Source organism: Mesoplodon densirostris, chromosome 9 (genome assembly GCF_025265405.1).
Source record: "Mesoplodon densirostris isolate mMesDen1 chromosome 9, mMesDen1 primary haplotype, whole genome shotgun sequence".
Lineage (NCBI taxonomy): Eukaryota > Metazoa > Chordata > Mammalia > Artiodactyla > Ziphiidae > Mesoplodon > Mesoplodon densirostris.
The window spans coordinates 107,934,358-107,950,497 of NC_082669.1; the positions used below are offsets into that span (position 1 = coordinate 107,934,358).

Consider the following 16,140-nt stretch of genomic DNA (forward strand, 5'->3'; position numbering starts at 1 on the left):
ACCCGGGAGGACGGGGGGCGGAGGATGCTGTGACTTGTGGACACTGAGACCTTCTCCATAGCTGTGACGTGTGGGCCTGGCTTCTGTCTCTGATCCGGCCTCTGTCCTCAGGGCATCCTGCTCAAGCGCAGTGGCAAGTCCCTGAACAAGGAATGGAAGAAGAAGTACGTGACCCTGTGTGACAACGGGCTGCTTACCTACCATCCCAGCCTGCACGTGAGTCCGGGGGGCTGCGCCTGGGGAAGGCTGGGCGCGGAGGACGAGAAGCGGACGTGGAAGGGCTGACTCCAGGTCCGGAGGGAAGCGACCTTAGCTCAAAAAGACCTTTCCTCGAGAAAGGGCCTCGCTTTGGTGGCTTGGGAGTTGCACAGACCCTGAGACCGAGGCCCAGGCTGAACACTGCACGAAAGCTCTGAGTCTTGGCTGAGCCCTTTGTGTTTTTCACTTTTTGTTTTTGTTTTTTTAAAGGGATGACCTTGTCACTCCCTTTCGCTTTTTTATTATTATTATTATTATTATTATTGGCTGCGTTGGATCTTTGTTGCTGCGCGTGGGCTTTCTCTAGTTGCGGCGAGCGGGGCTACTCTTGGTTGCATTGTGCGGGCTTCTCACTGCGGTGGCTTCTCTGGTTGCAGAGCACGGGCTCTAGGTGCGCGGGCTTCAGTAGTTGTGGCACTCAGGCTCAGCAGTTGTGGCTTGCGGGCTCTAGAGCGCAGGCTCAGTAGTTGTGGCGCACGGGCTTAGTTGCTCCGCGGCATGTGGGATCTTCCCGGACCGGGGCTTGAACCCGTGTCCCCTGCATTGGCAGGCGGATTCTTAACCACTGTGCCACCAGGGAAGTCCCGGCTGAGCTCTTTGGAGTAAACTCACCCCCAGGGACAGTCACCTCTGGGCTAGGCTGGTGTGCGAGTCAGGTTCTACATCCTACACTCTAGTTGTTTTAAGAGCTGGATTGGGCCCGTTTACATGGAGTTGCTCAAGCTGGGGGCGTCGGTGTTGCCAACAGTTGTGTCTCGGGGAGCCGCACTATTGGGGTTACGCCTGGGCTCCTGGGATCATGCGGAGCGAAAGGGCAGTTAAGCCAGGACTGCTGGGGTGGCGGGCCTGGACAGGCCCCCTTGGGAGGAGGAGCGTCGGGGGCACTGTTGGTAGGGCAGAGGGGTCTGGAAGGGTGTGGCTGATGCCCGGGGAGGGGCTGGGGCACGGTGACAGGAGCGTGGCCCCCGTGGCCGCTCCCCCACCATTCCTCCCTCCTCTCCCCTCGCTGCGTGGCTCCAGCGCACAGCTGTCCCCAGCATCCATCTCTGTCACCACCCTGCTGTGGGGCTAATGAGTTCTCCCGTGAAGCCCCTGAAGCGCAGCACGTGGGCTGGCTCCACCCCCTGCCCGGAGGCCCCAGGCCTGCCTCCGAGGGTCCCTCGCCGGCCTTTGAATCTGCACAGGTGTCAGGGGTCCCCGACCTGAGACGTGCTGGGGTCCACGGTTTGGCCATAGCTCCATCCTGAGAGCACCACCCAGGGCGGCTGAGAAAGCTCACAGGCCTGGTTTGGGCCTTTCCAGTGAGGCCAGAGCCCAGCCTGGCCCTCTGGCTGCCTCTGGACCTGGCCCTTCCCCTCAGCTCGGGGCCTCTTACTCCACAGGGCGGGGGCTGGTGCCATGATACTGGGGCCGAGGGGGGTTATAGACGAGGGGCCACGGCCGGGGGGCCTTGGGAATTCAGCACAAAGGCTCCTGGGTGCCGTCCTCTCCCCCGTTCTGGCCTCCTCCTCACCCAGGACCTGGTCCCGCCGCTGAGTCCACGCAGGACAAGAGGCAGCAAGGCTACTGGCAGAGCCCTGACGAGAGGCACCGTGTCTTAGGGATCGGGGAGCACCCGCGGGTGCAGCGCCCCCGGCCACAAAGAGCAGGACCCCAGTGTTTCCCAGCAGAGAGGGTCTGGGCCCTCCTGGCTTCCAGCGCCCACAGCCCAGGCAGGACACACGTGGCCCTGCCCAGGCACCTTCTGGCTGCTGGGCTGGGAGCTGGCCTGAGGCCTCTGTTTCCCCACCTGTGTGGCAGTGGCCTTCACCCCACCTCCGCTGCGTCCTTACCTGTTTCTCCTGCTTCATGCTGCCCCCGGCTGGGCCCACGCCCCAGAGGGAGGAGGGGAGGGATGGGAGCGGGGTCTCGGCACAGGGAGAAGAATGCCCGGTGTTGTGTTCGGTTTTGGTTTCGGAAGGGAAGGTAAAGGCCCGGGGGATTGCTGTTTTTACACACAGCTTAACCAGGTGGAGAGCAGAGGCTCGGTGGGCTTTGCCGGATCATCAGTCACCCAGCCAGTGGCTGGGCTGAGACTTGGCCCACGACTTTGAGTGTTGCCCAGAGTTTTCTCTACGTGCCAGGAGCGCCTCCCTTCGGGGCTGCCTGAGTCGCTGGAGAGTTACCACTGGGGCAAGCAAGGTGGCTGGTGGGTGCGGCGGGGGCAGCCGGCAGCCCACGTGCCCGGCCCGGCTGGGCGGCGGACGCTCTTGGAGTCCCGTCCAGCGCTGTGCTGCCCGCGAACTGTGTGTGGCTTAGTGTGTCTGGCCCAGGACAGGGTCTGGCGGCAGGTGCTTCCAGGCTGTTGCTGCTTTCTTGCGAGGTGAATCGAAGAGGCCACCGGCTCTGCTGGCCCCGCCTGGGCCGCAGGATGCGGTGAGGAGGTTGAGAGCATGGCCTCCCCATCCGTCAGCCCCTCACTGGCTGCCCTCTGGCTCCGGGGTCAAAGTGCACATCCTTCCCCAGCTCCCCACATGCTGGATGCCCCGAGCCACCAGTTCCCTGCCCTGTAGATGCTTCTCATTCAGGAGACGAGAATCAGATTCGAAACCGTGGTGACAGTGAAAGCATGTACTCGGCCCCAGGGCCCTGAGTTCCCTCCCGACAGAGGCCGCTCGCCTCTCGGTTTCCATCCTTGGTGGCCGCCACACTCCTGTTGCTAGCTCTCCCACCTCCGTCCCCCTTTGCCGTGTTTTCCAACCTGAGCAAGCTTCCCAGCTGCCAGCAGTGAGCAGGGACCCTCCGTCCCCGGAGCTGCCTGCTTCCCTTGGAGGCGCCCTCCTGTTAGGGAGCCAGAGAGGAAGGCCCGTCCGGGAACTCCTGGCCTAGCCCGGCCTTGCCCAGGAGACCCGAGGGCAGCGGTGCTGGGGACCCGCCTCCCGACGGAGGCCGGGCGGGCTGGCGGGACGGGACGGGCCACAGAGGAAGGGCTGGTGGGCAGGCCTCGAGCCTCACGCCCAGCCCCTGCTTAGCCCCAGAGAGCCTGCCACAGCCTCTCCCGTTTTGCAGCCAGCGAAGCCATTCACACAATCACCTTCTGTTAATTCTATCTGCAACATCAATTAAATTGTTTGTAGAAACTAATTGAATGTGGCTTAATCACACATCTTAATAGCTTTCCACGCTCTGAACTCGTTGTTAATTCCAGTAATAAAACGAGATGAGAACGCTGGCTGGGTAATTAGCGAGGAGGCTGGGGAAGAAATTGCTGTTTGATGGTGGGTAATAAAGGCAGCCGCGGTGACCGCTCTCCCGAGCAGCCGCTCCCACGGCCACTGCCGAGCCCCCCGTTCTGCTGACGGAGGGAAACGCTGTTGCTTTGCCCCGGACGCCCCGTCCCTACTGCTGCCTTTTGAGCTCCTGCCGCACTCTCCTTGGGGCCGGGCTCCGCCTCTGGGCCCGGGCCTGCAGCTGGCCGGGTGCTGGCCTGCTCCCCACACCCCCCGAGCAACCAGTGCCCGTCCGGGGTGGTCGGAGATGCTGAGGGCCGCTGCTTTCCCCTTACGTTGGTTGCTGGCTCCTTGGCTCTGAACAGGGTCCCTCCGTGTGGCTCTTTTTCTTGGCCTGGGGTCAGCTTCTCCCGCCGTGTCCCAGCCTGGTTATCCCAGGGCTGTCGTGGGCCCTGAAAACTGTTGCAGCTGCTGTGACCTCCTTGTGAACTAGAGCAGCCCAAGCCCCTCCCCCAGGAAAGGGACTGCAGCTGTGCCTTCGGCCCGGCCAGCTGTTGACAGTCGTCTGGAGCCGCTGAGCTAAGATGTGACTGTGTGCAGGGTCCTGGGTGCGTGCGGAAGCCGAGTGGGTGGGCTGTCGGGCCAGGAGGGTGGAGTCACACGCTGGGTGCTGGGCCGAGAGCAAGACCAAAGGGCCAGCGGCCACTGGGTGGGGCGGGCCAAGTTTGCTGGAGAAGGGACCAGGGGGACGGAGCCCTGTCAGCACTCAGCAGCGTGGGGGTGAGAGGTCGTCGGAGGGGAGAGGGCCCTCCCGTGGGTGGAGCCCACCCTCACCGACTTCTCGGTGATGTTGTTCTGTGCTTCTGAGACATGAGGCAGACCCCCTCGAAGTGGAGGGTGCCTGAGGCCAGGCACCTGGCACTGTCCCTCACACAGGACTAGGTGGTGGCGGGAGGGCACGGACGCAGCGCAAAGCTGCAGGGCAAGGAGCTCCTCCCCTCCGGCTGGCTATGCCCTTGCTGGCTTTCTGAAGAGCCATCTGCCTGTGAAGGTGTCAGAGCTGCTTGGAGAATAAAGAGTGAGTACAGGCCTGGCCAGGCCTCCGGGAGGCGGGCCTGACTGGTGAGGCCAGCGTGCTAGCATCAGCGATGCCCCGTCCTCCCCACGGTCCTTCTGCGACTCCTGCCACTGGCCCTCACGCTGGTCCCCTGATGACCCGCCCTGCGGTGAATTCCAGCCCGACGCAGCAGTGCAGGAGCAGGGCTGGTGCTGGGTGCTCTCTGCTTCCTTGTTCTCCCTTCTCTTCCTAACGGGAAACTCCCACGTTCGCTTGGCTCCTTAGGGCCAGGTGACCCCTTTCTACTGGATGTCCTCTTGCTCACGCACAGAGTGAGGGCAGCCCCCGAGCACCTCGCCAGCCCGCCCTGGCCCTGCTTCCCAACAGGCAGCAGTCCCCATCGGCTCTTTTAAGCAGAGGACATTGTCCCTTTTCCCTGAAGCTAAAAGTTGAGAAGATAGGAGAACACCTGGGTGACCAGGAGTGATGCTCCAAGTGGGTAGGGTGAGAGGGTTGGGGCCTGGAAGGACACGAAGACTCTGTCGAGCCAGACGCTCAGGGAAGCGCCCTGGATGCAGAACATCCCAGAGGCTCTCTTGAGGGAGGAGAGGCCCCCATCCCGAGTCTGATCGGTGGAATTCTGGCACCAGCTTGTGCCCCCGGGAAGGAGCTTTTGCCACATTTTGTGGAGGACATTTGCTGAGAACTGCCCCAGAACTCGCTGGTGCCAGGGGCAGGGAAGCAGGAGTCAGCAGCCTGGAAGGAGACATCAGAGCAGCAGGGAGAGCAGGGCCCAGGCCGGGCGGGCTTTACGGCAGGCAGGCAGGCAGGCAGGCAGCCAGAGGGCGAGCAGGGCTGTGCTCTACGTCACCCGCCTCCCGCGCCCCCCGGCCCCTCCAGGTGCCACTCCCTGGGGTGGGGCGGTCCCAGGCCGAGGTCGAGACAGCGGACGGTGGGGCTCAGCACCCAGCGGCTCCCACCCTCAGGGTCCCTCCCCGCTCATCCACTTCAGGGCCCTGTCGGTACTGACTTGAAGGCAGGGTTTGCTCCTGGGCCGAGGAGGAAGTTTGCCTTCCGTGCAGAGCCTTGGGAACCCAGAAAGCCTGGGCTTGAATCTGGCTGTGTCACCTGATTGTGTGACCTGGGACAGGTTAACCTTTGTAAGTCTCAGTTCCTTCACCCGCAAAGTGGGCGCAGTAACACCGTCCTGGTTGTCGTGACGATCCTGTGAGGCGGTGTATGAAATGTAGACGCGATACACAGCTGTGGCTCAGTGGACGCCTGGCACGTGGCCGGGTGGGCGACGTGACGTTGTCAGTGGTGGTTACTGTTCCTGCCGCTGGGATGCTCACCCGTATCTGTGGAACTGTGGACTTGTTCAGTATCCGTAAGAACAGCGAAAAGAACCAAAGGCTTCCCTTTAACTGTTTAACAGATATTTATCGTCAGGTGCCATTCTAAGGACTGGGGGCTGCTCTAGGCTTTGTAAGTTCTCAAAGTCCCAGGTCGTGGTGGGAGCTTCTGAAAATATGGCTGAAGTCCTTGGTGACCAGCCAACCGGGGCCCGGGGCAACCCAGTCGTCCATATCCCGTGGAGCCTGTCAGCTCCTCTCCTCGGCCACATGCCCTCTCTCCCTAAATCCCATCTTGGTTTATTCAGTACTTGGCCTCCTTTGCGTTGCCTCCTGAGCCGCCTTCTCTAAAGGAGCCCCGAGCCCCAGCTCTTGGCTCTCGACCCTGTCGCCCCTGCCCCGCTCCCGGCTGAGCCCCGCACCGAGCCGCACGCGGCAGCCTTGGAGGTGTGCTGTGCGCGCCACAGAACTTGGGCTGTCCCCCTCCTCCCCCGCCAGCAGCACGGGGGAGAGACCCAGGAGCTGGGAGGGTCAGAGGTGAGGTGCTGCCGAAGAGTGACCTGTCCTAACGAGTCTTCCTCTGTCTTGTCCACGTGGCCTTAGGATTACATGCAGAACATCCACGGCAAGGAGATTGACCTGCTGCGGACCACGGTCAAAGTGCCAGGGAAGCGCCTGCCCCGAGCCACGCCGGCCACGGCCCCTGGCGCCAGCCCCCGGGCCAACGGGTTGGCCTTGGAGCGGAGTAGCGCGCAGCTGGGTGGGGGAACAGGTGAGGGGGCTGCTGAGGTGGGAGGGGGCGTGTGGCTGCCGTGGCCCCATCTGTCTGGGAGGGTGGGGCGCGCCGCGACGGGGCCCGGAAGGGAGGCGTGTGGGGCTGCGCCCCTCCCCAGCCAGGTCCTCGGGGCTCCAAACACGCCGGCCACCCGGTGTCTTGCTTCAGGATCAGCTCAGCCAAGCACAGTTGCCAAAACGCTGCCCTCGTGAGGTTAGTAGAGGTGGCGGCCAGTGGACCGCCTGGCAGATCAGAATGGGGACAGATAGCCTCGTGCTGACAGGTGGCATCGGCGTCTGGAGCCGAGGCAGGTGATGGTGGGGACATGGGCCCTCTGGCACCAGGGCCACATCTCAGTCAAGTGTGCGGGACAGGCAGGGAGGGGACAGAGCTGCCTGGGGCGAACCTGGTCACCGTCCTCAGGTCTGCAGTGAGAGGCGGGGGGGGTCTTTGCTCAGAGAAGACTGAGTTTAGAGAGAAGCTGGAGGCCGAGCGGACTCAGCCCCGTGTCCAGAAGAGGTGGCGCCTCCTGAGCGCGCTCCGGGCCCCGAGAGGCCGGCACCCCGCCCTCACCGCTGCCCCCCAGTCTGGAGGCGCTGCGAGGGGCAGGTGGCGGGCACCGACCCCGCTGGTGGAGGGGTGCCGGCTGCAGTAGACCTGAAGTCGAGACTATCCTCCCCATGTTGTGTGGAAGAGGAAACAAAGGTTCGGAGAGGTTAAATAACTTGTCTGTAAAATCCCACAGGAAGTGGTGGAGCTGGGTTTGAACCTGCGCGTGCCTGACTTGGGAAGCTATGTTCTGTCCTCTAAGCCCTTGAACTAGACAGAGACCCGCGGGTGGGGCTGCACTTGGGGGCGGGAGGCGGGTCCTGGTTGTTCTGCGCGGGGCGGGGCTGGGGACCTCCCGGAGCTGCCTGTGGACGGGCTTGGGGTTTCTCACATGACACCAGAGGGGGCATGGAGGGGGAGCCTTCCGTTGCAGGCAGGCAGCAAGGGGAAAGCTAGCTGTTCCCTCAGAGGGAGGGAAGCCCTAAGACACTCTGTCCTGTCACATCCCCGTCCCTGAAGACCTTCACCTGGGGAGCGGAAGTGGCGCGTGGAGAAGGGGGTGCGCGGCACACTCACCCACGTAACTGCCAGTACCCGCAAACGCTCGCCGCCGTCCCCGGAACACATGGCCAGGCGCCACCCGAGCCGCGTCCCCTCCGCCGCACACCGACCTCGCACACACTCGCACATGTCTCCGCTCACCGGGCGATGTTAACATCTCATTATCTTTGTTACTGTAATTACATTATCCGCTGCTTTATGCAGAATTATTCTCCGAGGACTAATTGATGGCTCCATGTTTAATTCATTAATCATTAGCATCAAATTCGACAATTACAGTGCACACTGATTGTGGGGTTGCAGACGTAATGAGGGGAGAATTAACAAAGAAAAGGGAAAGCGCTTGCCCTCCCTCGGGGTTTTGGGTTGGGGGGCTTGGGGAGGAACTTGGGCCTGTGATGTCTTTGGGTGGGGCTGGGGGGAGGGGGGAATAAGATCTGGAACCCGGGGGGAGATGGAAGCGGGTGAGGGGTGGCGAGAAGCACAGCATCTGAGAAGTTAAGACCCGAGGCTGCTCCCCTGGAAGGTTTCCTGATGGGGGTCGGTGCAGGGGGACCCCCAAGAAGGGCTGAGTTTGCAGGGACCTGTTAGGCAGGGTGGGAGGGGCTGGCACGGTGCCACGCGTATGTTAACGAGCACTTAACTGTGAGTCTGGTCCTGCCTGGGGTGTTATGACAGGTACAAGAGAACCACAAAACCCGCCCCCACCATTCAGTCTCGTGCTGTCCCCGGAGCGAGCGTCAGGGACGTCTGGCCTGTGCCTTTACCTTCTAGTGGCTTCCGCGCACATCTTCCTGTCCCTTGGATTCCAGAAACTTGACCCTCGTGCTTGCGGGGCTGGTCCGGGGCCTGGTGTCAGCCGCTCGCCCCTCCCTCGGGCTTGTTCAGCTTCAGGGCCCGTCTCTGCCTGTCACTAACGCCGGGCCCCGGCCAGCTGCCCAGCTTTCAGTGCAGACCTCCCTCAGCCGTGGCCTTCTGGCCTCAGGCCCCACCCTGTCTCAGGTCGGCTGAGGTGAGAGGGCAGTGTCGCTGTCCGCGGCCGGCCCTGAGGCCGTTGCCACCATCTCCTCACGGGTGACTCGGGCCCGGGGAGGGCGCGCACTGCCGGCCCCGCCGCCCTGGGCTTGGCACTCCTGCAGCCTTCGGTTCCCCTGGCTCTGCTGTTCTTCCCCGATGGGAAACGAAAGATTAATTTTCTCCAGCCCCAGAGGATAATTACTAATACTAATTAGACATAATTACTTGAATTTGATACACTTATTCCTCGTCAGAATGGCAGCAAAGAATGGCACAGCAAATGGCATACGTGGCCTGGAACGGGGTTCGGGGCCTGGCCAGGAGGGGCGGGGGCTGGGATAGCGGGGAAACAGCTTGGCAGTGATGGGGGGACTGTTGCACTCACCCAACTTCTGGCTCCTGATCACAGGGAGGGGGGACACAGGCGTGGACCCTGGTGTTTATGGAGACAGGGGGGTTGTGAAGTCTGGGCCACGGGAGGCCTCCGGTTCTCCAGTGATCCTGGCCCGGTCCTGGTGAATCCAGGAGCCCCTCATCCTGGGTCAGTATCCTGCTGGGATTTCTCAAGCTCTGCCCGTAGCTGTACTTTCAGGAAAGTCTATGGGTGCCCTTCCCCCGGCCTCCCCTCCCAGTTTGACCCTTCCCGCCCCCCAGGTGCCCCCCACTCGGCCAGCAGCCCAGCCTGGGCCGGCCCGCGCCCAGAGGGGCGGCACCAGCGCTCCTGCTCTGTTTCCAGCGCCGACCAGTGGAGGGAGGCTGCTGCCCTGCCCCCAGGTATGCAGGACCCGGTGAAACCGCAGAGGAGGGCAGCCGGGGAGGCCGAGATGGGCAAGGCGGCGCGGCGGAGCCCTCCAGGGCTTGTGGCAGAGCCCGTGCCACGCCTGGGGCATGGAGTTGGGGTGGCTGCCCTGTGCTGTCCCCAGGCCCGCCCCGCGGCTGGCGCTAGAGACCCTCCCTCTGCAGCTCCCTGCCCGCCCACCGCGGTCCCCAGGCAGCGCTGGCGGCGTCGCATCCCCATCAGCCCCCTGCACCGCCAGCTCATCAGCCTCTCCGCGGGGGGGGGGGGGGTGCGGGGGAGCGGCTGAGTGGGGAGGTCGGAGGCTGGGGGCTTGAAACACGTTCCGAAGGCGGCAGCTAGCCCGCGTGGAGAGGGGTCCCCGCAGACAGGATCAGGGAGCTGTCCGGAGAGGTGCTTTCTCCCCCGCGCTGCCCCTGGATAGGCTGAGGCCCCACCCAGTCTGGGTGGTCGAGAACTCTCCCTTCCCACCCCCGCCTGCTCTCCTTGGCCTCGTCGTCGTCTTCTTCCCTAAGTCAGTGTCTGTGCCTCGTCTTCCCCCGCCTCTTCAGTGAGCACCTCCACGCGCTCTCCTCACTCACCCGTAGCCCCACATCCATCAGCAGTCCTGAAGGCTAGAGGCAAATGGGTGCAGCCCTGCCCTCCTCTCCTAAGTGAGGATGTGAGAGGGAGGAGACTCCCTGGGGACCGGGCATACCTGCTGCTCCCGCGTCCCTCCTGCTGGGCAGCAGCGCTTTAGCTCTCCTCCCCCGACTTGCCTCCCAGAGACCCTGCCCAGGCCCGCATCCCAGCAGAAGCGCCAGCCCGGCCTGAGCTCTGACAGCAGGAAGCAGCTGGGCGCCCACGGCCCCGGGTCTGCGGTACCTGCCCGGCCTGGCCCGGCCCAGGCCTCCTGGGTGTGGAGGCCCAAGAGGGCAGCCGGGGGCCCTTCCCGGGTCACCGTCCTGCGGCCTGTGCTGGCCTTGGTGGGGCCCCTCTGTTGAGTCTGGCAGGCGGAAGGCAGGGAGGGAGGGCGCGTGTCTGCCTCTAATGAAGTTTGACATTTAGTGGTGAGCGCGGGGCGGGGTGTGGGAGACGGGAGCTTGATTAGCGCGCTCTAATTGACAGTAATTAGGCAGCTCCCTGATTGTTTCTAATTCTGCTATTAATTGTGAGGAGCGGGGAGTGTGATTGAGGATAAATTTGGTGCCGAGCTGCTGGGTCTCCAGCCCCCCATGAGCCAGCGCCTCCCGCCCTCCAGGCTGCAGAAGCCGGTTCCCTGCTCACCTCCACCCTGCCCTGCCTGCAGTTCCTACCCACTCCTCTCCACCCTCCCTTCCTCCAAGGCCGGGGGCGCCTTGGGGTCGGGACTCGGTGGGCAGACCCCTCCCGGGGTGCGGACAGGGCCGGGAGTGCCCCCCCTTCCCCCTGCCCCGGTCGGCCACCCAGCTGCAGTTCAGGGTGGAGCCCCCAGCACCCCGGGCAGGGCCTGTACTGGCCCCCTCCCCTCTCCCCACACTCTCCACCTCTCCCTCACCAGCCAGTGGCCCAGCTGAGGTGCTCAGTTCCAGCCCCAAGCTGGAGCCTCCCCCATCTCCCCACTCCAACCGGAAGAAGCACCGGAGGAAAAAGAGCACCGGGACCCCCCGACCAGACGGCCCCAGCAGTGCTGCTGAAGGTTAGGGGGACCCCCAAGGGAAACCGGGGCACAGGAGGTGGGCAGCGGGACTTGGGGATAGTGCCTGAAGAGTCGCACCCTTTCTTCTGTATTAGGCTAAGCACTTTCTAATAATAATTTCCAGTAAAAGCAGCTCCACCACTTTGGGTCATCTCAACCTGGTATCTTAGAAAAGCTTTCTTCTGCCTAACTTAAACCCTTCCTGTGGAAACGTGAGCTTACTTCTTTTATTCTTACAGAAGGTAAAAGACAGCAAGCTCCTACTCCCGCAGCTCTTCCAGGGTGGTGTGGGCAGGACCTATGTTTTCTGTGTCTCTTGTATCACCCGTTGAGTTTAAGCAGCGCTGGGCGCAAAATAGGTGCTTCATACGCGTGTGTGTTTGGCTGAGCCTCTCCTTAGTCTTCTTTAGGCTGAGGAATTCCAGCTCCTCAGGTCTTTTTCCATAGGTCCTTTTTCGTAATTCCTTATTAATCATAGTGCTGCTTCTCTGATTTTCCCCAGAGTATCTTCAAAATGCGCCTCTTCTCAGTGGTTGGAGTGTCTTTGCTCCTAAACAAGGTGGACCTATGTTGATGCACAGTTGCTGGTTTCTACTCTGATGGTCAGGGTTAGGGGCGTGGCTAGGTGGGGGAGATCATCTCTAAGGGAAGGAGCCACCTTTCCCAGCCAACCAGTGATACAGGGGTGCTCAGCGCTCACGGCACGGGGTGCACCTGTACCAGGGAACTGAACCCCCCAGACGGTCACCGTCATGTAGTTCAAAGATGGTTGGCAGCAAGGTGAGGTGGAATGGTGGAGCCTGGGGAAAGAAAGGTACCAGTTTCTCTACGAAGACAGTTCCGTTAAGGGCGCCTTAGAGCAGGAGCCCGCCAGGAGGCCTTCCCTTGGCAGGGGGGCGGGGAGGGCATGGTCAGTGTCACTGGGGCGGGAGGCTGCCCTGGCAGGACGTGTGGTCTCACTTGGGCCTCCTTACAGGCACCTGTCTCTCCAGCCACACGACACACCCGCACTGCTTGTTAGGAACTGTTCACCCACGGGGCGGTGACCCTCGGGAAGGAGATCCACGTGGCTGTCTCCTGGGGGGCCTGGGGGAGCGGAGCTGGGAGCAGCCTCACCACACTGCTTGGGAAGTGTCTGTCCCTGCAGATGTCCTCAGGTTCCTATCTGCTCGCACATCCGAGCTCGTCTGTGGAGGAAACCTCTCCTCCTCTCCCCAGCCCCTTGCCCTCCCTGCCTGCCTGTGCCAGGGTAGCGGGGGAGGGGCCCGGCTCCCGGGAGCCCCACGCTGACGCCGTCAGGGATATTGGGTTTAATGAGCTGCACAATGAGGCGGCTGCAGCTGGCGTGTACGGATGGTGCCCGCCCCCGCCCAGCACCCCCGTCGCATCCTCCAGACACTCAGCTCTGCCTTCCAGACCCGCTCCCAGCAGTGCCAGGGATGCCAGACCCTCGCTTGCCCACCTTCTTCTCCCAGGCTCCGCAGGTGGCTAGGACGGAGGTCTGGGGGCCCCACACGGCGCTCTGCCTGGAGAGTGGTCCTCGAGGCTGGGGTGGCACGTCCCTGCACGTGCATGCCAGCGGGGGCCCTCTGCCCTCACGCCGGCGCGTGTCCCTGTGCCCACAGAGGCTGAGGCGTCGTTCGAGTTTGTGGTGGTGTCCCTCACCGGCCAGACGTGGCACTTCGAGGCCGCGACGGCGGAGGAGCGGGAGCTGTGGGTGCAGAGCGTGCAGGCCCAGATCCTCGCCAGCCTGCAGGGCTGCCGCAGCGCCAAGGACAAGGTTGGCCCGGAGGCCCGGGTGGGGTGGGCTCCCAGGTGGGCCTCGCGGCTGACCGGCCACCCCTGCCTCTCCCCCCGAGGCAGACTCGACCGGGGAACCAGAACGCAGCTCTGGCTGTGCAGGCCGTGCGCACCGTTCGCGGCAACAGCTTCTGTATCGACTGCGATGCCCCCAGTGAGTGCCGGGCTGGCGGGGCCGGGCTGGCGGGGGGCTTAGAGAAAGCGCGACCAGCTTCGCGGAGGAAGCTCTGCAAGAGGCTTCTCGTAGGCTGAGAACAGCGGCGGGGAGGACTTTCCTGGTGGTCTCGCTCTGGTTGCCCGTGGGCTTCATCGTGCTTCCTCTCCGCACCTAGATCCAGACTGGGCCAGCCTGAACCTGGGCGCCCTGATGTGCATCGAGTGCTCGGGGACCCACCGGCATCTGGGGGCTCACCTGTCCCGGGTCCGCTCCCTCGACCTCGATGACTGGCCACCTGAGCTGCTGGCCGTCATGACCGCGATGGGCAATGCCCTGGCCAACAGTGTCTGGGAGGGGGCCCTGGATGGCTACGCGAAGCCAGGGCCCGACGCCTGCAGGTGAGGGCGGGGGCCCTGGCACTGGCCGGCAAGGGAGGGTACGTGGGCGCTCCTGCCCAGTGGGGAGGACTGGGGGTGGGGCCGGGCAGCTGTGACAGGGCTGGAAGGGTTCATTAAAACCCCCGCCGTCGCTCTGCTTGGCAGGGGGCCCCTGGGGGTGCCCCTCCCCCTCCTGTCACTCAGCGCCTCACAACAACGGGCCCTTTCTCAGTGTTATCAGCAGGTCAGGGGGCCAGCGGGAGGCGCATGCGCAGGGCCCTATCGCTCTGTAGCGCGAAGGCCACGGCCTGAGCTCTGAGATGGGGAGAATGGGTGGTAGATAGGGTCGTGCATGGGCCCCCAGTGCAGGCCCCCGTCTCCTTTGTTCCTGCAGGGCCAGATAAGCTGCCACCCGAGCCCTGCCGGGAATCTTCCTGCCCTCTCGGCCCCCAGGGGCCTCCCCCGGAGTTCTCTTCCACTTCTTCCACACCCTCTGCACCGCCCGCTGCCCCCTGAGCCCCCCGGGTCCCTCAGGCTCGCCTCTGCGCCGACACTCTCTCTCCCTGCTGCCCCCTCGCCCCGCTGACCCCCGGCCCGGCCCTTCCTGTGCTCGCAGAGAGGAGAAGGAGCGTTGGATCCGGGCCAAGTACGAGCAGAAGCTCTTCCTGGCCCCGCTGCCCAGCTCGGACGTGCCGCTGGGGCAGCAGCTGCTCCGAGCGGTGGTGGAAGACGACCTGCGGCTGCTGGTGATGCTCCTGGCCCACGGGTCCAAGGAAGAGGTGAACGAGACCTACGGGGACGGGGACGGGCGGACGGCCCTGCATCTCTCCAGCGCCATGGCCAACGTCGTCTTCACGCAGCTGCTCATCTGGGTGAGTCGGGGCTCCCGCCCCGCAGGTGCCCCTGACCTCCCTGACGGCCTTCTCACCCCAGCCCTCTGAGAGCCGCCTCTCTGTTTTCTCCCCGGGAGCCCACACCTTTCCCGCCGTGTCCCACCAACCGTGGACACTGTGCTTTCTTCTGCAGTACGGGGTGGACGTCAGGAGCCGGGACGCCCGGGGCCTGACCCCGCTGGCCTATGCTCGCCGGGCCGGCAGCCAGGAGTGCGCAGACATCCTGATCCAGCATGGCTGCCCCGGGGAGGGCTGCAGCCGAGCCCCGACCCCCAGCAGAGAGCCTGCCAACGGCACTAGCACCTCCAGTGAGCTGCACCGAAGCCCTAGTCTCCTGTAAGGCCCAGGAAGAGGGCAGAGGGGCCACAAGGACTCCAGGGCATGAGGACCCACCTCCCTACAGGCGCTGGGAGAAACAAAGACACAGAGACTGAGAAGCAGGGACATGCATAGAGGAAGGAGAGGGAGACAGGAAGAGTCAAAGGGAAGAACTAAACGGGAGCCACAGAAGGATCCGAGGAGACGCCGGGCTTGGAGCTGCAGCGGAGGGGTCGGACGTGTCCGGCCCCTGCCCTCCGGTGCCACTGAGAAGGGACAGGACCCTTTGGAGGTGCTGTGAGGAGAGGGGGGCAGGACCTCGCCCTCCTCCAGGTTCCTGCCTTCTCGTGCCGGCCCCCTGGGAGCCACCTCCTAAAACGGAGCCTGGGCGGGGCAGACGCTGGGGGTGACCTGCGAGTCCCATGTAAATGTGTACATTGGAATATTTATGTTTGTGTACATATTTGGTGTGTGTGAGATGTGCCAATAAACCAGACTGTGTGTGTGGCCTTCGTCTCCCCTCTCATCTCCCTGCCGTTGCCGAAATGCCCCTCTCATCTCTCTCTCCTCCTTTGTCCCTGTCTTCTCATCTCCGCTGTACTCTAGGGTACCCCATCCACCCACCCACCCCCATCCAGGAGGCAGGCTGGAGGCTAGGTAACCCCCAGCCTCCTACGTGCGTTTCTCTCAGCCCTCTCTTGCCCAGGGGCATAGTTGGGTTTGTCAGCAGCACCGCGGTGGACCCTGCCGGGAGGAGAGACGAGCTCCGTGCTCCCCGCTCGAAGCTTCCTGCTGCTCCCCCCTGCCCTGCCGCCCCCACCCTCAGAAGGGCTTCCTGTTGGCCTCCTCATTGTCATCAGTATTCTGTCCAGCGACCTCACACCACAGCTGTGCTGCCCAGAGTTCACCCACAGAGAGGGCAGGAGCACCGTCCCCCTAACTAGGTGTCTGGGAACCAGCCCCCCAGCCAGGGGTTCAGGGAGCCACACGGGTCCGTGCCCAGCGGGGAGAGTTCTGGGGACGGGATGGGTTGAGTGGCAGTGCGTCTCTGGGGAGCTCATCCCCAGGCTTTGCGTTTGAGGAGCGGGGAGGGGGGAGGTCACCGACGGCAGAACAGCCCCCTTGACTCCCACCAACCCCTGGCCAAATTGGAGGCAGAATCCAGAGCTTCTGCTTTTCCCTCGGACTATCCCTTAGTTATTCTAGAAAGAAAACCTGGGAGAAACCCCTCTGTTCCTGTTCTTGAAGGGTGAGAACTGCTAAGTTAGGGTCCCCACTCCCTAGGGAGCCCGTTGCTCCCCCATTCCTGGAGCTGCTCTGCTGGTGGCCCTTGTACATTGGGTGTGGCGGGCTGGCGCTCTGCA

The 16,140-nt window shown here is 63.5% G+C and overlaps 1 protein-coding gene across 5 annotated transcripts in view; it reads left to right on the forward strand.

Annotated features, from left to right (window-relative positions):
* The window catches only part of AGAP3 (ArfGAP with GTPase domain, ankyrin repeat and PH domain 3), a 57,080-nt gene extending 41,801 nt beyond the window's left edge, over positions 1 to 15,279 (forward strand). For 3 of the 5 annotated variants that reach the window (XM_060107480.1, XM_060107478.1, XM_060107483.1), the window contains 9 exons: positions 112 to 216; positions 6,480 to 6,648; positions 9,433 to 9,552; positions 11,094 to 11,231; positions 12,857 to 13,011; positions 13,095 to 13,185; positions 13,364 to 13,586; positions 14,182 to 14,437; positions 14,592 to 15,279. In XM_060107480.1, the coding sequence (XP_059963463.1) occupies positions 112 to 216; positions 6,480 to 6,648; positions 9,433 to 9,552; positions 11,094 to 11,231; positions 12,857 to 13,011; positions 13,095 to 13,185; positions 13,364 to 13,586; positions 14,182 to 14,437; positions 14,592 to 14,798 (1,464 nt within the window). In that variant the 3' untranslated portion in view covers positions 14,799 to 15,279. Of the gene's footprint in view, positions 1 to 111; positions 217 to 6,479; positions 6,649 to 9,432; positions 9,553 to 11,093; positions 11,232 to 12,856; positions 13,012 to 13,094; positions 13,186 to 13,363; positions 13,587 to 13,959; positions 14,152 to 14,181; positions 14,438 to 14,591 lie in introns of those variants that run through there. The other 2 variants (XM_060107482.1, XM_060107481.1) reach the window with 2 other exon arrangements.
* Positions 15,280 to 16,140: the final 861 nt, after the last annotated feature.